This window comes from Stegodyphus dumicola, chromosome 4 (genome assembly GCF_044657685.1).
Source record: "Stegodyphus dumicola isolate Sdum_Otavi_A_Nest chromosome 4, ASM4465768v1".
NCBI classification, from domain to species: domain Eukaryota; kingdom Metazoa; phylum Arthropoda; class Arachnida; order Araneae; family Eresidae; genus Stegodyphus; species Stegodyphus dumicola.
This window is the reverse complement of record NC_140771.1, coordinates 103069712-103096071: the sequence shown is the minus strand read 5'-3', so window position 1 is coordinate 103096071 and position 26360 is coordinate 103069712. Positions and strand designations below refer to the sequence as shown.

Sequence of the window (26360 nt, the reverse complement as noted above, 5' to 3'; positions counted from 1 at the left end):
TATCCGGAATGGGGTCCTTGAGTATAGAAGATGGAATTTTATTGATGGGAGAAAAAACAACCCGAAAGTTAAATTTCTGCAAAATATGTGCAACTTTATAGCTAATTGATGGAAAGAAGGGAATGACAACAGAATTTTTATAATCTCCTAAAATAAGAGTGTGGCTTTTAGTGTGTTGAGATGAGAATTTTTTAACTGCTTGATTAATAATGTTGGGTGAAAAGCCCCTGTCAATAGCTATTGCTTTTAAATAATTTAGTTCTTCATCAAGGGCTAGTTTGGAGGAGCAAACTTGAAGAGCACGGAAAACATAGGAATAAAATGAAGCTAACTTTTGTTTAGTCGGATGACATGATTTAAAGTGTGGTGGAAGGCAAACCGATGAAGGTTTACGGTAAACTGTAGTACTGAAGTTGGATGTGTTACGTGTGACCAGAATGTCGAGAAACGGAAGAGAATTGCAAGTCTCAAGTTCAAAAGTGAACTGAATAGCAGGATCAATAGAATTCATTGTTGAAAGAACTTTATTTAAATCATCTTTATTACCTTCAAACAGGGCAAAAGTATCGTCTACGTAGCGGAACCATGCCGTGAAGTTTAAAGTTTCAAACAATTTTGATTCATAATAATGCATGTAGATATCAGCCAGGATGGGACTGAGGGGACTTCCCATGGCTAATCCCTCAGTTTGCTTGTAATATTTATTTTGGAAAACAAAATGTGTTTGTTTCAAAGAGTTGAGTGAGAGAAATTAGCTCATCAATTTCGATGCAAGAGAAATGAAATTCGCGAAGTCTGGTTTCTAGACATCTTAATGCACCCTCCACTGGGACATTGGTGAATAATGATTTTACATCAAAAGAAACCATGAGTAAATTACTAGGAGAAATGTTTTTAACCTTTTTTACAAACTCTATTGAATTTTTTATGGTGTAAATGTTATTGTCTAATAGAGTGGAAAATCTAGAAACTAAATATTTAGCTAAAGGATACGAGGCAGTACCTAAATTTGATACAGTAGGGCGGAAAGGAATACCACTTTTATGAATTTTGGGAAGAGCATATAATCTGGCACAATTCGCAACAGATGGGATAAGCGAATGTTTTAAGTTGCTTGAAATGATTTGTGAAGATTTGATCGCAGTTTTTATTTTGGATAAGTCCGAAGGTGAAGGATCTTTAGGGATCGGATTATATGGTCCTTCGTTTAAGAGTTTAGTGACACCATCGATGTAAGTGTTCTTATCCATGACGACTATCTGGCCACCTTTGTCGGCCTTTGAAATGATAATATCTGGGTTAGAATGAATTTCGCGCATTGTAGCTCTTTCTCTCGCAGTTAGATTTGGTTTCAAAGGTTTATTATTGAATTTCACATTATGAGCGATAAGATGCCTAATCATTTCTTTCTGTGAATCTGAAACTTTACTGAACTTGACAGCTTTTTCGATAGGAGCCAAAATCTTTGGAATCGAGGGTTTACAGGTTTGTGAGAAGTTAAAATTATATTTTAGAATTCTCTCTTGTTCTTCTGAAAGACTAACATTAGAAATATTAACTATTGGCTTGATGTTTACAATGGGAAGATTTTTTGAACTACTTGAACTGGAAGACTGTAAAAGAAGTTTTTCGAATTTAACTGCAAGGGTGTTTTTATGACGGTTAACTGCATTCTCCGTTCTAGACCAAGACTTTTGCTCAAGGCCAGTGAATTTTGGATATGATTTAGCGAGTTCCAGATGAAGCTTATAGAGTTCATGTTCAACTTTGGACAATTGTTGACGTGTATCCCTTATCACGGACCGAAGTAAGGCAAGCTTGCAATTTAACAGAATTCTTGAAACGCGACTCGAAAGTTTTTGATTAGTTTTGATTTGAATAAAATTGGGGATCAATTTTTTACATTTACATTTAAGTAAAAAGTCAAGATGATTCAGGAATTTTTGCCATTTCAGGCGTAATTTAGTGAAACGATTAACGGATGAAGGCATGATAAACAATGCAGAAAATCAAACTAAATTAACTGAGCAATAATAAAGTACACACAAAACAGCAGAAAAATCCCTCACTGAAATGAATAGAAAACAAAACGTTTGTAAGCAAAATGCATGAAATCAGACAAGCAAAGCACAATATCCAAATGTACAAAACATAAACATAACTTGAAAATTGTAAAAATGTACTCACCGAAACTCCTACAATCACAAAATGGCTGCCACACCACGTGCAAAAAAGAAAGCAAAATGAATTGTTTTTTCTCCCATCAATAAAATTCCAACTTCTATACTCAAGGACCCCATTCCGGATATGAATTCCTGGGGTATTTATAGGATTCCTTGCCAGTGTGGTTTAATTTACATTGGCCAAACTAAGAGAGCCTTAAAATTTCGCGTCAAAGAACATGAGGCTTATGTTAGAAAAAAGGAAACACAGAGGTCTTCTGTTGCTCAACATTGTTAGTCCAAAAATCACACTTTCAATTTTTCTTCTGCCAAAATTATTCAAAAAACATCTTCCATTGGAGAACTGGATTTTCTAGAGGCATTTCTCATTCATAAAAATCTTTCTGTTCTAGTTAACGATCCTAATTCCAATCCAAATTTGCCTTCGGCTTTTAGAGAAATTATGTTTTAGTTCTGGTTTCGCCAAAAGATGGCACCACTTGCTTATTCTTGTCCAGGCTTTCTTATCTTATCTAATCATTATTTCCTATCTTGTCCATTTGCGGTTTTGCAGCTGAAGATGATGGTTCGGTAAAACCATCGAAACTAGTCCTGTGAAAATTTTGTAGGTATAACGCTGATTTTTGTTGTTTGACTTCTGAATTAGTATTTATTCAGCATGTTATTGTGTCTTAATGCCTATTAATGTTATCACGAAATATGTCAGCATTTTAAATGCCTGTCTTGAGAAAAATTATTTCCCCGATAAATGGAAAACTGCTAAAGTTATTTTATTACCCAAGCCTGGTAAAAATGCTACCTCCCCGGAGGGTTACAGACCAATTAGTTTACTGCCCGGTGTGGGCAAAATCTACGAACGTGTTATCTATAAGAGAATCGAGCCTTACATGGAAAAGATACCTCCTGAACAGTTTGGCTTCCGTAAGAATTTGTCTACGACCAAGCAGCTTGTCCGACTATGTGAATACATCGGTTCTGCACTTTTCAAACATCAGAGTGTCGCCTTACTCATGCTAGACGTGGCGAAAGCTTTCGACCGCGTCTGGCATGAGGGGCTTATTCTCAAGCATATATCCTTGGATTTTGACAGAGACCTGATCTTACTCATTTATTCTTTTATTAAACACAGAAAATTCTTTGTCAATATTGGTAACGACAACTCTGATCCCAGAAGACTCAATGCTGGTGTAGCTCAAGGATCAATGGGACCAATTCTTTTTATATTTTATGTTGCTGATTTCCCTAAAATATGCACAAACCCAAATTTTTATTTTGGATGTTACGCCGATGACACGGCGCTTGCATACACGTCTCACAATCAAGAACTTGCCATTTCTAAATTGCAGGATAAAATTCCAGAAATTGAGCAATGGTGCACGAAATGGTGCATAGCCATCAATGCACAAAAATCCCAGCTTATAATCATAGGAAAAAGGCACTCTAGAAGTCCATTTGTAAACAAACTTAAAATCTTTAATGTCGAAGTTCCGCTTGTGAACAAAGCTATCTACCTTGGTGTTGTTTTAAACAATAAATTCACATGGAAAGACCATATCCAAAAAGTAAGAGGCAAAACAGTTACGGCTATCAAAGATCTTATTCCATTAATCGGAAAAAATTCAAAACTTGACTTACGAAGAAAGAGACATATTTATACTGCCATTATTCGGCCTATCTTTTCTTACGCGTCTCCAGCCTGGGCGACTTATTCGAAAAATGAAATCAAGAAATTATAGATCACGCAAAACAAATTTTTAAGGCAGATCACGAACGCTCATTTTTATGGTTCCAATGAAACTCTACATAGAGATTTAAAAATAGAGAATATCGAGAATTTCCTCCATAATGCAAATTGGAAATTTTTTGATAAGGCGAGAAACTGCTCGTACATGAAATACTTTAAAGTTTTCAACTATACCGTGTTTCCTGAAGATATCAAAATCAGACCATTAGCGGCCTTCCTCACCAGGGACACTAATTTTCCTACTTAATCAGTCTTTTCATGCAACATCTTTTCTGTATATATTGTACATAAATTATCGTATTACAACTCGAACTCTTTTGTATTTTGTATTGTATATGCTCATTTATTGTATTCATTTTATGTAATAAAATTGTATTTGCTAATATATCATGTTTTTCCTTAGCATACCTATCATGAACATTTTTAACTCTGACACTCCACACCTTGCTGCCTCTCCTGGTCTTGGGCTTTAAGTTCGATTCTCTGCTTGTGGCGTCCTGTGGTCACCCCCTCTTTATTTCATTTCCTATTGCCTCCTATCACTCGGTCCAGACACTTTTATGTCATGTGCCCTTCGGGCGTACTTGTCATGAGCCGGACACGTTGCATCAAATGCAATATTTCGGCATAAATTGTAATGAATGAATGAATGAATGAAGGTGCTCGAGAAAAAAAAAGGGGGGGTATTCTGAAAATATTTGCCAAAATTAGAGCAATTCCAACCTGGAAGGCCACAACACTTCCGACGCCAATAGGAACGAGATGCCTGGAAAGTGCATTTTCAATAAACTGTGCCTTCATCAAGCTGACTACAAAGACTGGATATTGATGGATGGCAATCCTTAAATGTGGTCTTTGTCTGAAAAAATTGAAATTTCTAGAATGGGAGAGTCAGCGCTGAAAATTCACATGAAAATTAAGTTTTGTTTTATCATTTCAATTTGTTTTTACACGGTTTTGCTTAGCTTAATTTCTGTGTTTGTTTCAATTAAGCCATAAATTAATTTATGACCTTCTACGGAGTTTATTCTCTTTTGCACATACTATATGTATGGGATATTGGGATTATGAGTTTATTTCTGCAGAGGGTCTGTTATTGATTTCGCGTAAAATCTGTTGGCTCCATTTCGATTTTAGGTCGCCAAGGGCAAATTCGGTAACGCTAGCCGAGAAAAAGTGAAATTCGGAAATACGTTTAGAAGCTTCAATAGACAATTAAGTATTTGGTTTAAACCTATGTTGTTGATAGTAATGCATAATTTTTGCTAATGGCGATACAATTATTAGTTGAAAATAACTAACTAATTAAAAAATTTTTAATATTTTTAAAGCTGAAAGCAACTAATTGAAACTAATTTTCCTGAATTAACTAGACGCAAAATTAACTTTCATGAATTACTAAAGTTATTGGGTAGAATTTTAACTGAAAATATACATTCCGTATTATCTATCTATCTATCTATCTATATATATATTTATACAGTACAAAGTCCGGGGTCTGGACTCGTCGGGACTTCGGCGATCCCAGATTTGAGATTTTTCCGGATATTAGATCATTTTAAATCTACTAAGATGGCACGTAGAAATTATAAAATTGAAAATATGAAATCGTGATTTATGAAATGAAGCATTTATGATTTAAAGGGTATCAAAATTTACAAAAGAAAAGAGCTTAATATTTATATGTTTACTTTATTAAACATTTCTTTCAATGTGAGTTGTTTGATTTGTTTTCTCTGCTAATACTTTAGACTAATACTATAGACATATAACTTCTTGTTCAGTTATTAAGTTCCATTGTTCAAGTCCTGTAATTGCTGTGTCGAGAATTCCGAATAACTTGTCAATCAAAATTTTTTCTCGTTCAGTAACCTCTCTGTTACTTTCTTCACTATCGGTAGCTGTATTTTCTGGATTTAGAACCATACTACAGATTTCGCCCTCCGTTAATTGATTGATGATTGGGCATTGTCATCACAATGAAAAACTTCTGTTTAACTTCGCTAAATTCTGCCGCCTGTTGCGGCCATGCAAGCTTAAATCTGTAATCAGATAATACTCTGTTATTTGGCGTCGCTGCATGATTCATCACTCAAGTTGTCATCCGTTGATAAACATGCGGTGATGAAAGCAAAATACAATAAATAATGATTTGCGATTTCGGCATCAAGGATATAAAATATTGGTGTAAAATTAACAAATGTTTCGGTTTGAGATTATGCCACGCAGATACGCAGCTATGGAGTCAAGTTACTAATCACACAAATTTATGCTAAAATAATTATTTCTTCAATAATGAGATATTTTATTTAGCGCCAAACTGAGATTAAGAATAGGGATTTCCGGCATGTTTTTTTATTATATTTATGAAAAAAATCTAATGCGCGTGCGTAAAGCATACCCCTTCCCTTAAAAAAAGCCGTAAAAAATTCGTTGGTGGTGGCTTTGAGGTCCGGATTTTAGATCATTCCAGATATTGGATGTCCGGATCTCGGACTTTGTACTGTATATTTATATATATATATATACATCTTTCAAAATATAACCACCAGTATGGATTCACTCTTTTAAAATAATTCTACTTTAATTAAACTTAGGAGATAATATAATGAATTAATCAATATTGTTTAGGAAATAAATTATATATATATAGTAAAAAATGTATATTTTCATTATTCAAGTATTCACTGTGACAAGTATTCTTATCTTGTCACATGAACAGGCTTCGGTGGAAAGGGGCTTCTCTGTAAATAAAGCAATTGAAATTGAAAATTTAAGTTACTCATCATATATTTTTCCAATGCACAGTATTTAATTACATAAAATTTTATGGAGGTGTTCTTAATATCGAAATTAATAAAGAAATGAGATCAGCAGCAGCTTCTGCAAGAAGTGGAGTTCGTTATTTAGAAGTTCAGTATTTAGAAGAACAAAAATCTTTAACTAAATCTGAAAATTCAAAGAGGAAAAGAAATATTATTGACGAAGAAATTGGTTATATGAAGCAAAAGAAAAAATTTCTTCAAAGGGACATTAAAGATGTTAATGAAGAAGTAGATGCTTTAGCAGATGAAGCTGAGACCAGCAGGAACATTGATTTGTTTATCAAAGCAAATGAACTTAAGAATAGTTAAAGAAAAGGAAATAGACATAAATAAATTAGATGTTAAAATAGCTGAAAAGATTTCAGATTAAAAAAAAAGCACAAATGTTTTGTATCTTTTATCGTACAGTTTATTATTCTAGTATCTTTCAAAAAACCAAGGAAATAAATTGTATGTTTACAAATCAGTTATTTTAATCTGCAAAATATTCTTACATTGTGATTATAATAGTAGTTGACTGTGTTTAAATAAATATCAAATAAGTTAAATAATAATAATGTAAATCTCTAAAATAGTGACTGTCATTAGTATAAAATACACTTATACATGTTTTTCAAGAAATTATGTTCCTAATTTAATGTTATCTACTTCATAACTTGTAGGGAGTTAGTTTAATTTTCAAAATTGTTTTATGGTAAGTATTAAATTGAATTTAATAATAGTGCATAATACACATTTCTGTTAGTTTCTTAAAGTAAAATTACAAGCATGAAGTCGGTTGTATGGATAATTGCTTTATTCTATTCATTTTTTTGTTTGCTGATAGGTCCTTAATTTTTTCTTTGATGGTCCTTAAAAGTCTTTAATTTTCATGTAAGGAAATGTGTACGAACCCTGTAAAAGGTAATAGATTTTAAGATTTTAGTGTATAGAGATGCGTTTCAGTGTAATTTGTATATGAGTGACATTTTGTTTTGTTTTTTTCTTTTCATTTCATATATGAGTGATGCTGTGTTTTTCTTTTCATTTCATATTAAATTTGTCTCAATTTTAACATGAAATAATTTAATAATATTATATATATAGGTTCTAAATTTCTTACTTTTTGTATATATATATATTTCTATACCTCTGTTTGCTATACTAATGCTTTTTTTCCTTTTAATGTTGTTTATGTATATTTATAGTTTCTTTCCAAATATGTGTTTTTTTCTTCAGGAATTTCACATTTTAAAAGACGATACAGAAGTAGACTGGTGCTATGACCATCCAGAAAGTGAATCAAGAGGTAAAATTGTGTTGTTGTATAAAAGCAACTGCACTCTTGCTGACCAAGCACGGAATATTCAAGACCAAGGGGGAAAAGGAGTTGTTTTTATTTCACCCAATCAGAGAGTTGTAAGAAATCGAAATTTAATAAAATTGTATGTATTGTGTTGTGTCATAACTTATATAATTGAAAGTGTTTTCTTTAAGAAGCTGTGAAATAGTTTGTTGAAATTTCATGAAATGGAATTACTTTAATGTTTCTTGAGAGGAAGAGGTGATTAAAATAATCTTATATTTATAAAACCAGTGGCAGAGTTAAAAATTTTTGATTTATTGAAAGAATTATCAAAACTGGAAAAGAATGCTTGAAAATAAATTCATTGCCAGCCTTTCGACCATCGATATGGCCATCATCATGTTGAGTAAAATCTGTTATTGATAAAGAAATAATTGAAAGGGCCACTTTAATAACAAATTTATTTCAGGTATACGTTTTTTTTTTTTTTTTTTTTTTTTTTTTCATTTTAAAATTTAATCCTTATATCCTTATCTGTGTAATATATTTTGTGAGCTTTTATAAATTTATATTTAAAATGAAGATGAACATATAATGCTATGAATTTTATTTCTTAAAACCTGGGTGAACTTGTTGAAATGCTGAAATGCAACTTAATAAAAGATTTTATTTTTTAGAAAAGATTTATTTATATCTGAGCGCTAAGTAATGAGCACTGAGTAAATGAGTGAACTCTATAAATGTTGACAAAGTTATTAGGTTATGTAACATAAGCACATTATTAACTTCAATATAAGATATTTTTCTTTAGAATAGCTTTCCAAAGCTATTCTAGAATAGCTACTTCCATTTTACAGATGTAAGCTGATACATGAAAATATTTTTAATAATTTATTGTTTGCATTTTAATTTCTACATTAAACAGAAATACCTGATTGTAATGAAAGTTTTTCGCCAAAAAACATTCTTAATAAAGTTAGAAAAAAAAATGAGAGCAGTGCCTTTACTGCAGGTAGTAATCGTCATCCAAATTTTTGATTTTCTGCTAATGTTTTGGTAGTTTTGCAAAGCCTTCAGCCTAGAAACTTGGTGGCCGCTAATCCAAAAACAGAAAAACCTCATTTCGGACGTCCTATGCAGAATGGAACATAGCGCCAGCAAGATTTAGCTGCAGGTGGGGTAAAAGATCCCATTTGAGTCCAGAAAGTGAATGCAGATACACGTGGTCTTGCATTATTTTGATGAAACATTACTTTTTGTGCCGGAACTCAGTTTAATGTTTTTCCTTGATAGCAGCATCAATACAGACTGGTATCTCACTGTACACCATACCGTGAATGTTTTTACTTTTTTCCAGATAATCTTTATGGATAATACCTCGGTAATCCCACCAGATATAAAGCAGGATCTTTTCTTTTGTCAAATTTTGCTCTGCGACACCGGGCTGGGCTCACCGGGCGCAGACTAATCCCTTTTTCAGCCTCTGTTGTTGAAGTAAATCCACTTTTCATCACAAATGATGATCTGGTTGTGCTTGCATTGTTATTCAAGCAGATTAGTGCAGGCTCAAATACGTCTGTCCTTATCTGAGTCAGCTTTTGTGGCACCCAGCAATTGAACTTGTGCATGAAGTTTATGCGATGCACAGCATGGCTAATAGACATGGCATTAACATTTAACTCCTTATCGAGGTCTGGATTGGTTGCATACTGATGCTTATTAAATTCTCATTAAAATTACAGTTGTTGCTTTCTTTTTACTAACTTTTTAAAATTAATGTCTGAATTAAAAGAAATTTTTCTTTAGCCTACCTAGAAAATCCAAATTTTAAAAGTTTTCTTAATAAATTATACTGCTAAGATATACCGTAATTTCCAGAAGAAAGGCCGCATCAGCGTAAACGCCACACTCGAGAAAAATGGCGGGAAAAAAATTAAAATTACACAGAAACGCCGCATCAGCGTAAATGCCGCAATAGATTAAATTGCGCGTGACATCGTCGTTGGCTGTATAGATGCAAAAACTCAACCTAAGTCCTGATATATGACATACCAGTTAAGAAAAATGCATGAAATGAAACCATAACTCAAAAATAAATTAAAGGTAAGAAATGTATAGCTTCTGTGCCGTTTAGAGACATTTTCAAAAATTTTCCGCTTCCTAATTAAAAACTATCCAACAAGTACTTGTACTCAAACTGATGGGATCTGTATTTGGCAGAATGCCAAGAAAAATCCATTCATGCTGAAGGGGAAATACGTCAAAGTTCGTTATTTCGAGGCAGGTGGAGTCGTGTCTGCCTTTGAAAAAAATTGCAGAAAAGGCAGGGGTGGGGAGAGGATGGGTCCTGGAAGATTCATCGAATGGCAGAGGAGAGAGACTATTCAAACTGATGAGAATGTTGATTTGAAAGGGGGAAGAATGTTATTGTTCTGAGATCTTGTTTAGGGTGAATAAGGCATGTATGTCCGTTCAAGGGAAAGAATGTAAACAAAATAACGTTCGCAAAAAGCAACTGAGTGGTCTTTTGTGTGGGAACAGCACCAGTCTATGCACAATGACAAGGCCATCCAAACTATGTACAATGACCATTATAGGAAATATTTTATTTTTAGTGCACCTAAACGCCGCATGGGTAGAAACACCGCACCCGCTGAAAATTTAAGTTTTAAACACATAAACGCAGCGGCGTTTCTTCCAGAAATTACGGTAATTAAAAATCACAGTGTAACAAAATATTGTTATATTTATTTTCATCTTAAAATTTAATATTTTAATATGTAAAAGAATATTGGATTATGTCATAAGTAATGCCATTTTTCAAATAGGACTTATTGAAACATATCCTAAAGTGATTAAACAAGTGATTAAACTGAGCAAAGACAGCTTCATTCAGGTAACTACAGGCTTGCAGGTGTGCAGATCCTAATTTATTGCTTTAATAGCCCATCTTGAAAGTGGCAGCAACAGAAAAGCCCATCTGACGAGCTGTGCTACTTGAACATAAGAAAAGGCAACAGTGTAGCAAATGCTGTAAAAAATTTGAAGGATATGTACGGTTAAGTTGTTTTGAATATTTCCAAGTGCCAGTGATGGTTCTGTAAATTTCATTAAGGGAACCCTTAGCTTGTAAATGTTTACTGTTACAAAAAAATGCTAGTTGTGCTCTGTCATTTTTTTGTGATGGTATATGTATGAATTGAAGGGATTGAACTGATTGATAGCCTATTAATCGGCTTTTTTTTGCCAACACCTATTGACTGATAGCCTATTAATTGCTTTTTTTCTCAGGGCTACTTAAAAATAGCCTATCAATCGGTAGCCATGGCGATAAACAATTGCCATTTGCTATATCGTCTGCATTTTATTATTAGTATTTTGGTACATTGCTCACTTGCGTTAAATGCATTGCTTCTTAAACTCCCACATTTTCACACTGTTTTTTTAAAAAAATTACCGTTCACGATGAGCGAAAAAAATGGTACTGGAGAGTTTTATTTAGATGATTTATCAGGTTGTCCTGGCAGTTATTTAGAACATGAAGAATCCGCGGCTAAGTGGCCGGTCGGACGTGCGTATGCTGTTGAACCGCTAGCAGTTGGTAAAGTGTTAAGCCACCAAGCGTGTTTATTTATACCTGGGGAGTAAAGATATCAGAGAAGCTTTTTGGCCTGCCTCTTGCTGAATGTGAAGTATGGAAGTGGATTCCTGTTAGGATGAAGTGCAATCTTGCCCAACTGGTTATTCTGGTTGTTAGGAAGATGAAAGGTATTCAGTATTGGAGCATTCTGGTGGATCATGTCCATTTTTAGTCCACACTGTATTCTGTAAGGAGTGACTGCATTTCAAGATGGGAGTACTCCTCTTCCTCCTATCTATACTGCTAGATGTATTCAGGCATGGTTTGAAGAGCATAACAATGAACAGGGCAGTTCATCTGGCCCAGTCAGGTTTCTAATTAACATTCCTGAACATTTGTGGAAATATTTGGAATTCAAACTTGGAGCTTAAATTCTGTCTCCAGTATATTTCAAAATTACAGATTATTATGCAAAAAGAATGGCTTCACATTCCTTTACAAGAACTCTATGCATTCTTCCCATTTCATTACTTATTTTTTGATTATATACCACAAACCTTTTATTTTATTCATTAGTTATTTTTTAATTACATACCACAAACCTTTAATTTTTTTTTTACCTTTGAAATTATATATAAATTGAAAAACCTATTGCAGTAAATGATAATCATAATTTTTTTCTAATTGTCAGCAGCATCAAAAAGTAGAATTAATGTATTAGATAACAATGACATATTTTATGATAAAGAGTATTATGTTCATTATAGTACAGTCAAAAGTCTTTAATCCGGACTCGTCGGGACTTTGGCGATTCTGGGTTAGCGGTTTTTCCGGATTATAGATCATCAGTTTGTAAGATGGCATGCAGAAATTATAAAGTTAAAAATATGAAACCGTAATTTATGAAATAAAGAGCAATTATGATATAAAGGGTATCAAAATTGACGAAAAAAAGCTTCATATTTATTTACTTTATTAAACATTTCTTTCAACGCGCGCATGCGTAAAGCATTCATTACGCAAAATTGAAAATTAGAAAATTGCAACCGGAAAACTATTTGATGTGTATTCGTCATATTTATAATGACGAGGAATTTGATTTAAATCATATCAAAGATGGAGTACATCGAGAATAAATACTACATTTAGTAAGGAATTATAAGCCGAATAAAATAAAAACATCTGCCCTGAAGATAAGGATAGTGCTGACAGATCAACTTCCAGTTCATTGTGTGCTGCAACGCCCCCCCCCCCATCAGAGCAACGTGAAATTGATAAACAGATTTCGTAATGGTTAGAGAAACAAAAGATATGCCTTTATCCATTTTTTGCAGCAAGTCCACTTTTTGTTTGATGGACATCGAAACATGCTTTCGCATTGTAGATCCTTTGGCAGCTCCAGAATCGGAACTTCTTTTTGACATAATCGAAAGTTCAAGCTTACTTTTATAAAATTGCTCTGACAGTCTGCAAAAAATAATAAGCCGGGTCCAATTAGAAGATTAAGGAACAACGCAATCTGTAACATTAACTGAATTAGATAATTTTAGCTTAGCTCATACCGTCCATTATACATTAAACGTGCATGTGTAAACGCATGTGCGCATGCGTAAAGGTATTATGTGCTTGTGTAAACGCATTATGCGTTTACGCATGTGCAGAAAGTTTGTAGCTTTGAGGTCCGGATTAAAGACTTTTGACTGTATTAGTAAAGCAAAGTATATATTTAAAAAAAAATTTTTAACTTTGCTTTTTATCTTTATTCAAATAATAAATGTAAACTGAAAAATCTTTTTCAAATTCCCTCTCAGAATTTTCTTAACATTGTCATTTTCTGTAATAAAATAAAAAGATGAGGTTAATATTCTTTAAGATATGAGTTTTAATTAGCAAACTGCTTCAGATACGTTTGATAGCTCCCCCCTTTTTTCATTTTTGAATTAAAAAATAAGATAAATGTTTGAAAATTTAGGTAACTTAAATAATAATTTATGTTTTTTGCCATCATATCATATTCATGCATAATAATGCATTTGTGATTTTTAATTTGTTTTAATTTTGATATGAGGATTTTATTTTTTATTAATTTTTAATTCATGCAGTTTTCTTATATTTGAATGTTTATTTCATTTTTAATACATTTAATGGTTATTTATAGTTATAAATTTAACTTTGTTAAATATTTTTAGTTATAAATATAGGTAATTCGGTTTGCTTATGCTGAGTTTTATTTCTTAGGATCAATTTCAAATGAATGATACTGATGCAGAAGATATAAATATTACTGTGTCAATAATATCTGAAAAATCTGCTGAACGACTAAAAGTATGTTTTTCATCATATACTGCATTTTGTACTAAGTTTTTTATTAGATTATGTTTTTACATATTCATTTAAATTTTTTTTAGAAAATGGGAAATACTGTCACTGTTCTGCTGTTTGCTCCGTACATTGTAAATTTTGATTTCAGTTTATTGGCAATATGGGTGATTGCCATGATAACTGTTATTGCCGGATCTTATTGGTCTGGAATTATACGTTTTGAAATGTAAGTTTTTATGTAATGTATTTAAATTTTTCTCAGTATTATAATGCATCTTAGAAATTGATAAAAATTAGATTTACAACTATATATTTATGATGCTTTTGTTTGAGCTAACTTGTACATATTTTTATCATTTTCATTTGTTATTTGGTTCAAATGCTTAAATATACTTCTAGTAGATTACTAATATTACTACTAAATTTTAGTAGGTTACTAATATTTAAGTGTCATTACATATATCATATTAATATATTTTCTTTGTAATAAAGCTGTAGATTGGAAATATACAACAAAATACCCAACATTAGTATAAGTTTCTTTTCTTTAAGTGTAGTTAAAATTTGACAGATTCATAATATGTACATGAATTTACCATATTTAGCTATTTCTGTGAGTGAACAATGGCAGTCGAAAAGGAGACATGGATGTTTATATAAAGTTATGGATACCATAATCTCTCAGTACCATTTTTAGTCCAAAGGGGCTTTGTCCCTGAAGGACTATTGTTTTCGTTTTGTGATTTTGCATTGAATCACTATAAATGTCCGTTTCACTTTTCAAACTGTTGCCACCAAATATTAGAGTCCTGCATTATATTTGAAGAAATCAAATGATGAAAAATCTACATAAATGTATGTATATTTCTCACATTGTGATAAAACAACGGTAAATAGAGACATTGAATTTTGAATGACGTAATCCTCCTACAAATATGGGCATGTGGAAGACCAAATTTGGAATTTGTTTTATTATCCATTTTATATTTTCTAAAACTTTAACAAATTTTTTATTAACAAACTCAAAGATTTCAAAGCGAACAATGGCAACACTCTACGGGAAGGGGGGATCTTTTTATCTCCAACGCACAGAACTGTGTATCAGAAATTCTTAAGATATGCTCATTTTAAAATTACTTTGTGACATTTGAACTGAATTTTATGGTTTAAGTGCAAAGAGCAGGATATTTAATAAAAAAGGGCATTTTTTTAACATTTTAAAAAAACTGTAAAGAAATGCCCCTTTAAACATAATTTAAAATCTGAAACCTTTCAAATTTTTTTTTTTTCCCTAAATTATTCTGTCGAGTCTTTTTTAAGCTCCTTTTTTATCCAGCTGCATTGAGCCTTTATATTTTAAAGTGCACTGTTTATTTTAATATATGTAGGCAACTCTGAAGTTTTTGAGGCATGCAGACACAGAGTTGCCAACTCTCCCGATTTAGGCGAGAGACTCCCTATTTTCGACCACTCTCCCGCCAACCCCATTTACAATATATTTCTCCCAACTTTTTCTTATTCTCTCACGATTTTTATGGAACTTGGCTTAATGCTTTGTTATATGAACAAAAACGAAAAAAAAAAAAAAAAAAAAGTGATTTTGGACGTCTGAAAGCAATTGAATTTTCTCTAGATTATATCTAAAACCAAACCTTGCGAATTAGATAACTTCTGCTTGAGTGAGAGCATATACGTATCCAGAAATGTCGTTCTCCAGTTCTCTAATGGGCATCCTGCTCCACTGCGTGTCATCTGGCATATATTAGCCAATGAGGACAAAGCAAGCTGTTATTTGGATGTTCTTTAGTTATTTCGGTCATTTTTTTCCTGAGTGGTATGAGTACACGTGCCTTCGGGAAATAGTTTTAGAAATTATCATCTTCTGTTATGTCTGCGAGAAAGGTGAAATACTCGTGTGCGTTTCAAAAATCGTACACAGTTGACTTTCCTTCCATTATTTCCTCAAGGAAATATAATAAATTTGCGATTTTTCGATTTCGCATGGTGGAAGGGCGGATGTTCTCAAACATGTGCATGCACAAAAACACAAGGACAACATGAGTTGTTTTAAAAAAAAAACGAAAAATAAAATTTTTCTTCGGAAACAGAGGACCAAAAAGTTATTAATGCAGAATGTCTGTTCTCTGCCTTTTTACTAGAGCACACCCTGCCACTGAATACATAGGATCACGCTGCAGCTTTATTTAGAAAAATGTTTTCCGATAGTGAAATCGCTAAGAAATACTCAAGTGCAAGAACCAAAACAGGTGCAATTGTTAAAGAAATGGATTTTAAAAATAAATCTTCAGTTATTGATTGCATTAAAACAGGTCCGTTTTGTCGCTTTACGGATAGAAGAAAAAATACCGATTCAAAATTGTATCCAATTGTTGTTTCTTTTTTTAATCCAGAGTCTTCAGAAATTGAGTGCAGTTTACTTTCTGTCCCCACTTTAGAAGGACATTTGACAGGCTTTAATATAACACAGCTAATTATTAAAACTTTAAAAGGAAATGCCGTCCCTCTGGATAATTGCTTAGCACTTGGTGCCGATAATGCACCAGTATCCGTAGGCTTGAAGACTGGTGTTGCAGGCATCTTAAGAAAGGAAAATTCAGATTTTCAAATTATGAGGTCCACCTGTCACCTTAAATTTAGCAGCTGAAAAAGGGGCAGCTTCTTTACCAATAAATGTGTATGAATACATTGTTGATATTTATTATTTTCTTGAAAAGAGTTCTAAAAGGAAGGAAATATTGAAACAGTTCCAACAGCAGCATAACAGCAGTTTACAATTAGAAAACTTGGATGAAATTATAAAATCAGCTAGGATTGACACCCAGTGGAGTTTAATAGGAAAACTGAAAGATGCTGATGTAATTTTAAAGTATAGTGAACTGTCTAGAATTATGTTGGCCATCTTGACAGTTCCCCATAGTAATGCAGAGTGTGAGAAAAGTTTCGGTGTTGTTGCGAAAACGAAGACTAAATTTAGATATAATATTAGTGATGACACATTAGAAAAACTTTTATTAGCGAAATCAGGCCTACATGGCAATTGCTCTGAACAAAATTATGAAGTTTCTTTCTTACAGAAAGCAAAATCTGCCACTGTTTATAACATTTGTATGAAAACTGATTAAAGGTTTTTTTTTTTTTTTAACGATGCAAGTAATAAAAATGTTTTTTATGTGTAAGGTATTTTTGGAACGCCGCGGCGTGCAATGAATTGCAAGTTGATCTGTCAGCACTATCCTTATCTTCAGGGCAGATGTTTTTATTTTATTTGGCTTATAATTCCTTACTAAATGTAGTATTTCATCTCGATGTACTCTGTCTTTGATATGATTTAAATCAAATTCCTCATTATTATAATTCGCTTCCGGTAGTGAGGAAAGTGACACAGAGGTTATTGAAAACGAAAAAATTTCGATTGACAAATTAGTCGGTATTCTCGGCACAGCAATTACCCCACTTGAACAGCGGAACTTTCTAACTGAACAAGAAATTATGTCTGTTTATAGAATTAAAGAGAATGTATTATCACATAAAACGAAGCAACTTAAACAGCTTACATTGAAAGAAATGTTTAATAAAGTAAACAAATAAATATTAAGCTTTTTTTTTTTTTTGTAAATTTTGATACCCTTTAGATCATAATTGTTCTTTATTTCATAAATTACGGTTTGATATTTTTAATTTTATAATTTCTGCATGCCATCTTACCAGATTTAAAGTGATGATCTATAATCCGGAAAAATCAATAATCCGAAATCGCCGAAGTCCCGACGAGTCCGGATTAACGACTTTTGACTGTATTCATTAAGAATTGCATATAGGCCACCTAGTAGTTTGTCCTTGATTTTAATCCAGGCAAATGGGATGACTGCCTGGTTGGTTTTTCATGATTTTGTGATAATGTGAATATGAACAGTTTCGCTTAGAAAGTCCCCCATAGAAGCATCCCTTCCCTTTGGTTCCCATGTGTGCTTTGTCATATTCAAATTATCAGAAACTAAGAACTGCATGAATTTGTCTTTAGTTCTCCCATAAAATAACAGCATCAAAATGTGGAGCATGTCAGAATCTGTAAAAGATCCTAAAATTATTTAGAGATGGTGGATCCTGCATTATTTCTACAATCATAACTGGTTGTGAAATGCGATACCATTTTTTAATGTTCTAACACTTCAAGAAAATAAAGTATGTGTCTTTGAAGATGATCCTATTAATGTACGCCATTTTCTTTAGAGCTACAGAATTGGTTAAATGCTATCAAGTTAGAAGTAAAAAACACATTTATAGCTTTCTGTTTCTTTGCTAAGAATCTTCTAGAAAAATTCCTAAAATGAAAAAAAAAAATTGAACTTGACCATAATATTGCATTTTCTCATTTCATGCAATTTAAAGTTTTCTTTCTTGAACAAAAACACATGTAGCGTAGCAGTATCTTAACTTTAAATTAATAAACCTAAGAATACATCACTGCGAGTGAACTGTAAAATTAACCTTTATTTGGCGGTTTAAACTTTCGAACACAACACACAGCACAAAGTAAAACGACAGAGTTACAATTAGCGGTTTTAAGAATGCAAGAACAAAATGCGAGGTGCGCTTACAATCTGCGCATTGCAAAAAAATATCTCACAGACAGGCAGAGAGCTCTGGTGGCCGAAACATTCCGCCCGGTGTTGAAACATCATTTCAAATTAAATAGCTTTTACAAAATGAAATTATCATAATAATATTAAATTATGCAAAATGTATCATTAAAATATTCACAAGAAAACATATGAAATTATGCAATGAAACTAAATTGTTCTCAAAACAGATGCACAGAAGCCTTGATACAATTCAGTAACTTAAAGTAAAGTACAATGCTATAATGCTTTAGGGAAAAAACTTAGTCATTGATAGGCAAAAGTTTGTGCATTGGCCTTTTGAAAACTCTGTTAGCAGTTTTGATCTTCACGATACGCACAATATTATCTGAGCTAGGAAAAACTTCCATTGGTTTTCCTCTTCGAGACACAAAGCTCTTCAAAGCCGCAATAAATGATTCTGATGTAAGATTACCTACTAATTCAATATGTATAGCTCTTGTAGTAAAACACACGAATACACAAATGTAGCATTTCATTGGTTTTACTCCTCGACCTTTCCTGGGCTTCACTTGAAATGGTCCGGCGTAGTCAATTCCAACTTTGGAGAAAACCTTTGATGGAATGACTCTAGACGATGGTAAATCAGACATTATCTGGGTAGATGTTTTAGCTCGTACACGATGACATTTCACACATTTCCAAATGTGTTGTCTTACAACTGACCTAGCGTGGATTATTCAATATTCTCTTCTAATTACTGATATCAATAGCAGGGGGCCAGCATGAAGATGGGATTCATGAAAATGATTCACTATAATCTGTGTTATGTGATGTTTCTTGGGCAACAAAATAGGATATTTTCTGTCCTGAACGATGTTGGATTGTCTTAATCTTCCTCTAACGAGTATAAGTCCATTCTTATCAATAAAGGGGTTCAAAGAAAGGATCTTACTATTTGAGTTTAACGCTTGATTCTTTTTCAGAAGATTATATTCATTAAAAAACTCATCCATTTGAACTACTCTAACAATTGCATTTCTAGCGTATTGCAGTTCTTCAGTTTTAAGGTAACCCTTAATCCTTGTTGCGGTAGATTTAGCTGAATTATTCGCAAACCGAAAACACCATGCAATGATTCTTTTAAGTTTCAAGAATGATGAAACTTCATTAAGGACTGGAATTTGCGAAGCGACTGTTCCAATTGAACAAGAAATATTTTTTTGTTGTTCCCTTAAAGACTCTTCTGAAAATGGTAAGTTGATAGAGAACGGAATATTATTTGAATTAAGCCACTGAGGACCTGTCCACGACAAGTCGTGAGTAGAAAGCTCTGAAGGCAAAAGACCTCTTGACGCACAATCAGCTGGATTCTCCTTTCCTTTTATGTGATTCCAATGCGATGAAGGTAAGACTGATTGAATTTCTGAAACGCGGTTAGCTACGAAGGTTTGCCAGCGTGTTGGTTCTGATTGTATCCAGGACAAAACTATCATTGAATCACTCCATGCGTAAATATCGTCAACATGAATTTGCAATGAATTCTGCACAGCTTGAACCAAATGCACTAATAGAACTGCAGAGCAGAGTTCTAAACGAGGAATAGAGATTACTTTCAGGGGAGCTGCGCGAGTTTTTGATGTTAGTAGCTGCACCGAAACTGAAGAATTATTTGAAGATTTTAAATAAATCACTGCAGCGTGAGCTTTCTCTGATGCGTCACAGAAACAGTGAAGTTCTACATTTGTAGGTTTGGGCAATAATACTCTCCTAGGAATATGAATGGATTCAAGATTTGCGTTATCTTCACAATAGATTTTCCATCTTTGATTGATTTCATTTGGCAAGGGATCATCCCACGAGATTTGTAATTTCCATATATCTTGAAGCAAGATTTTTGCTGCAACTATAAAAGTTGCTAACCAACCAAGTGGATCAAAGATTTTCGAAATAGAAGATAAAATTATTCTTTTAGTAGAACACTCTCTGTTTTCGAGATTTCCTAAGTGACAAGTAAACTCGTCTTGCGTTGGATACCACTCCAAACCCAATAATTTTATTGATTTAGTATCAACTACTGTACATGAAGAATTTGAGTTCCGAGCACTCAAAGCAGTTTCCAAAATTGAGCGATCATTTGTACACCATTTATGCAGTTGAAAGCCACCTTTTTGTAAAAGTTCACTCAGTTGTGAAATTAACTCTACTGTGTCCTCCACTGTGTCTGAACCAAATAGGACATCATCAATATAACAATTGTGTAATATTATTTCAGCTACCTTTGGGAATTTAGCTCCTTCGTCAATTGTTAGTTTTTTTAGTACGCGAGTAGCTAGGTATGAAGCTGAAGTAGTGCCGTTCGTAACTGTGCACAACCTGTAAGTTTTAATCGGCTTCGATGGATCATCTCTCCAAAATATTTTTTGGTAATCGCGATCTTCATCATGAATTTGAAGTTGTTGATACATTTTCAATAAGTCGCTAGTAATGGCTATGGGATAGCATCTAAACCTCAAAAGAATAGTAAATAAGTCGTCTTGCACCTTGGGACCATTCATTAGCGTGTCATTAAGTGATATCCCTGATGTAGTTTTCGCTCTAGCATTAAAAACGACGCATAGTTTTGTGGTAAGACTGGATTCTTTTAGCACGTGATGATGAGGTATATAATAATGAAAATTTACTTTTTCTGGATTATCGTCGTATAATTCTTCCATGTGTCCAAGTGATAAATATTCGAACATGAAGTCTTTATACTGTTGATATACTTCAGGAGTTTTTATTAATTTTTGTTCTAGACTAAGAAAGTTGCGAAAGGTTGATGGTCTGGAATTACGTAACTCATTTCTTTTAGGCTTGAATGGCAGTTTTACTGAGTAACGAACATTTTCACTATGCACGTGATTTTACACAAAATGATTTTCACACAATCTTTCTTTAGTTAAAGGTTTTGATGTGGGAATTTGTTCCAAATCCCAAAATGATTTAAGGGGACTCGTACACCTTAAACCCCTCATGATCTTCGAATATGTGACTGTTGCAAGAATTGGGATATTTTATTTATTTTAAAAGCAATTACTTCCAACTTTTTACAGCTGGCTACATCATATAGCTGCTTTGGAAACTAGTAACCAGAAAGTTTGTGTTGTCACAAATATTTTTGTAATTTAATCCTCTTTGTGACAAAATATTTCGCCGTGTTTCCACCTTGCGATTTCGCCGTGTTGATATTTTAAAAATGGCTAATGGTACATACTTGAAATTTGATGGAATTCTTTATATGGGCACTGTTTTCTAACTGAACCAACAATCTGATGAATATTTTAATATTGAAAAATTTTATGTGCGAAAACATTAAAAAAATTTTTAATAAGATACATTTTATAAACTCAACTCCAAATAAAATAAAAATTTAACATGAAATTTTAAAAAATTTAGGTTCACAGTAGTTTCCAAATATTATAAAAGCTTTATATTAAATATGGAATTAAATTATGAAACAGAATGTTTTAAACTGTGTGCGCAAGTTGGAAACATGACAAAAATGTTGTCACAAAGCGGATTAAATTATAAAAATATTTGTGGCAACACAAACTTTCTGATTACTATTTCAGAAAGCTGCTATATTATGTAGTCAGCTGTAAAACGTTGGTCGTAATTGCTTTTAAAATAAATAAGTTATCCAAATTCTTGCAACAATCACCTATTCGAACATCTTATGGATTTTAAGGTGTACGAGTCCCCTTAACTAATTCCTCCGTGTTTACGTTTAGCGTATTGACTGAAAACTTGCTTACGGTTTGGGAATTCAAAATGTGTAGTTCCAGCAGTTACCGATCCTAACTTAGAACAACATGCAAATGGAAGATTTTTGCCCCTTTTAATTACCTCGCCATTGATTAAAGTAAGGAATACATTAACTCCAAGTAAAATATCAATTTCTCCTAATTCGTGAAATGTAGGATCTGCTAAAGTTAAAATCTTCGAAATTTTCATATAAATTCAAAGGTAATGTTACACTTGGAATGTTTCCTGTAATTTTGTCTTGTAAGCGGACGTTGAAATTCTGTAATTAGTATTAAAATGAGGTGTAAACAACAACTCAACTTCTCCAGTAGTAGTAGTATTGAAAGTACCTAAGCATGACACTAATATCTTCTAATCCTTTATGCTCAATCCTAAATTGATAGCTGTTTTCCGACGAATGAATGATTTTTCACTACCTGAATCTAGTAAACATCTACAATTTATGAATTCATTTTTTGAGTTTTGAACCTTAATTAAAGCAGTACACAAAAGTACATGACTACGTTTATCATTAGCATGAGCTACAAAATGGTGATTTTCATAGTTGTTTGCACAAACATTTGGAGAAACCTCACTCAAGTTGTTTTCTGGTTTAATATGCGATTTCGGAACAAACACTTGTGCTTCCGGTGAAGGGAATCTAGATGCACTTTTTGGTTTGAAATTATTTTCTAAATGCAAAATGCTATGATGATGCTTAAAACAATGTTTGCAGGTATTTGCACTCTTACACATTTTAACTTTATGGACATTAGACAAGCAATTAAAACAAAGTTTATTAGTCTTAACAAACTCTATTCGTTTTTTCACTGGTAAATTAAAAAAATTAGAACACCTGTATAAAATTAATCTTCTTTACAAAATAAGCAAGTAGAATTAGTAATCAGAGAATTAACCCTATTATACATTGGTTTATCTGATTTATGCGTTTTACTAATTAAAGGTTTACTGTTCTGTAATGTTCTAGCATAATTCTTCAAAAATTCTATCAAATCATTCAACTTTGGTATTTCGTCTTTTTTTAATTGATGTTCCCACCACAACTTCGTCAAACCATCAAGTTTTTGCAAAATAATATACAACAGCAAAGTATCACTGAAATTATCTATCCTTTGATTTAATATTTCCAATGAACGAGTTATTTCGTTTACGCTATCTACTAAACTTAATATTGATGATGCAGATTCCATTTGTATTTGTGAAACGTTAAGAATTCTTTTAATAAAAGCAAATATCTGTTCTCTTTTATTAGAAAATCTCTCTTCTAGTAAATTCCAAGCAATACTGAAATTTTGATCAGCTATGGGAATTGACTGAATAATGCGAAAAGCATGATTTTTCAAAGAACTCTTTAAATATTATAATTTTTGAGCTCCAGATAGATTTGGATTGTTGCGAACACTAGCGCTAAATAAATCTTTAAATGTTATCCATTCCGTTAAATTTCCGCTAAATGTGGGTAAAGATAATTTCGGTAACTTTAAACTTTCAGAGATTCGTTCAGGTACGACAGGTTTATCCCATTTGCATTTACGACCTTGTAAATCTTGTAAATCTAAAATCGACTGTTCTTCCTCAACGAAAGTGTCTATTTTTTCATCATCACAATTTATATAAATTTGTCTAAATAGAGATTTAAAATCTTCCTTAAAGATTTTACATTTTTCTAAGATTAATTCAGCTTCAGCATTATCTAAGTTATCATAATCTATTCTCTCGATAAATATCGTTAACTGTGTTTTCAAAATTTTCTTTCGCTTTTTTTCTATATCTGACATTTTGAAAATATTCTAAATTCTTGATTTTACTAATACTTTAATCACAAAAATAGTAGCTATAACGAAATCTCAAATGCAATTAAAATGCGTTAACTATTTCACTCACCTCGTACACTGTATCCCTTGCGTAACTCTTGAGAATTTTAAACCGAAATTGCATTATCAACTCCATTATGGACACATAGAATTCTTATTCACAAGCGCGGGTTTTTCTCGAAGCTCCGGCGTAGGACGACCAAAATAATTGTAGCGTAGCGGTATCTTAACTTTAAATTAATAAACCTAAGAATAAATCACTGCGAGTGGACTGTAAAATTAACCTTTATTCGGTGGTTTGAACTTTCGAACACAACACACAGCACAAAGTAAAACGACAGAGTTACAATTAGCGGTTTTAAGAATGCAAGAACAAAATGTGAGGTGCGCTTACAATCTGCGCATTGCGAAAAAATATCTCACAGACAGGCAGAGAGCTCTGGTGGCCGCAATAACACATTACATTGATAGAACATCTGAATTCTTCTGATTTTGCTACATGCTACTTTTGATTGTTTTTTAAACGAAAGCAAAATTTACATAATTGTATTTTATTCTGAAGATGAAATTAATGAGATTATAAAAGCATATTTTTTAAATCAATTTCAAGAAACGGATGGCTTGAAGCATTTAATCTTTAAAAAATTTTAATACAAAAGTCCATTGATGTTGGAGGGAAGTACTTTGAACACCCCTAAGATATGGTAAATTTAACTTGCACCACATAGCTATACCTCAAAAATATCAGAGTGACCCTCATTATATATATATGTACACTGTGGGGGGAAAATGGACAGTTCTGTAACTCCCGTTCTACTGGACGGATTGACGAAATTCAAATTGCGTTTTTCATGTCTCAAAAGTGCAACTTAGAATGTATATATATATGGCATCATTCTAACATAGGTATTTTGGCACAAAATCAGACTTTTTCTAAAATGGCATGCAATTTTTTTTCCATATTTTGATCTAATGACTAAAATTATGCCAGACTACCAAGTTTTGTAAAAGTCGCAGAGTATTTTTTAAAAAATCGGTTCTCAAAATGTTAGCCCCTCAATGTTAATTGAATTTGGTATATATTTATTAAGATCTCATTTTTTATTAAATCTTTTCGATTCTTCCTTTCACATTTCGAAATTTAGGTTCATTCCAAATAAAATTTGCCCATTTTTTATGATTTATTTTTTTAAATTTGTGTTTTTAAATAATTTTGATTAATTTTTCAAAAAAATTTTGAATTATAAAGTTTTTACCATTATCTTAAAGTAGGTGTATTTCTAAGCATACTTGCAAAAAATTAGCACTTTTTTATTCAAAATTTTCTAAGATATACACGAATTTACATATTTGTGCGGTTTGAAATTTGGCATCTTCTTTTTAGCGATAATAACGTCAAATGTGGTTTATGGATTTTGTTACAGTGAATTGTCACAGCTATTTTTAACCTTAAATTTTGAATAAATTTTTATGGGGAATTATATGAAATTTTTCCCTCAATGATGCATAATAAATATTTATTAATGCTATATGAAAAGCTATTTTTTTAAAATTATAGATGATAATATTCAAATTTTTAACTTTTTAAAATTTCTTTCTTTTTTTTTTTGTGCCCACCAGCAGCAGAGCGGTAAAAGTCGCTGAACACTGGTAGTTCGGTCCGAGGTTCGACTCCCGCGAACGGGCTGGCAGCATGGGCGTTTTCGTGGTTTTCCCCATGTGTAACGTGTATACGAGCCAGTTTTCCTTAGAAAGTCCTCCACGAAGGCACTCCTCCCCTTAGGCAGATAACCCTAGTGTGCTTTGCCATAATTAAATACACCAACACCAACTTTCTTTTTTCCTCTTTTTTTTAGTATTTGTAAGAGTAAATTTTTACCTTCACCGTGTTATCGTCTGCTACTTTGCTTTAACTTCATTTAAATTTAATTGTCTAAAAGTGAGAAACATTCGTTTCATGTTTATTTTCACAATGTTTTTAAGCAAACAAGACATTGACACTTTGGGTTATGTCCCAGCTTTAAAAAACGTATATACAAACATAAATTTTTACATTAATCCTCTTATAAAGAATGTTTTAAGTAGTCATTTTTCTTGTGTTGCAGATTATATAAAAAACATCTTTAATATAGAAATTTTTAGGCTTAAAATCTCTAAATAATGTGATTAAGATTTTTTGCACCTGATATAAGAATTGGG

The 26360-nt window shown here is 32.5% G+C and overlaps 1 protein-coding gene across 3 annotated transcripts in view; it reads left to right on the top strand.

Annotated features, from left to right (window-relative positions):
• The window catches only part of LOC118189884 (signal peptide peptidase-like 2B), a 100804-nt gene that overhangs the window by 23247 nt on the left and 51197 nt on the right, over nucleotides 1-26360 (top strand). For all 3 annotated transcript variants that reach the window (XM_085815289.1, XM_085815286.1, XM_085815287.1), the window contains exons 3-5: nucleotides 7971-8150; nucleotides 13856-13942; nucleotides 14026-14165. In XM_085815289.1, coding sequence (XP_085671415.1) covers nucleotides 7971-8150; nucleotides 13856-13942; nucleotides 14026-14165 — 407 coding nt within the window. The remainder of the gene's footprint in view (nucleotides 1-7970; nucleotides 8151-13855; nucleotides 13943-14025; nucleotides 14166-26360) is intronic.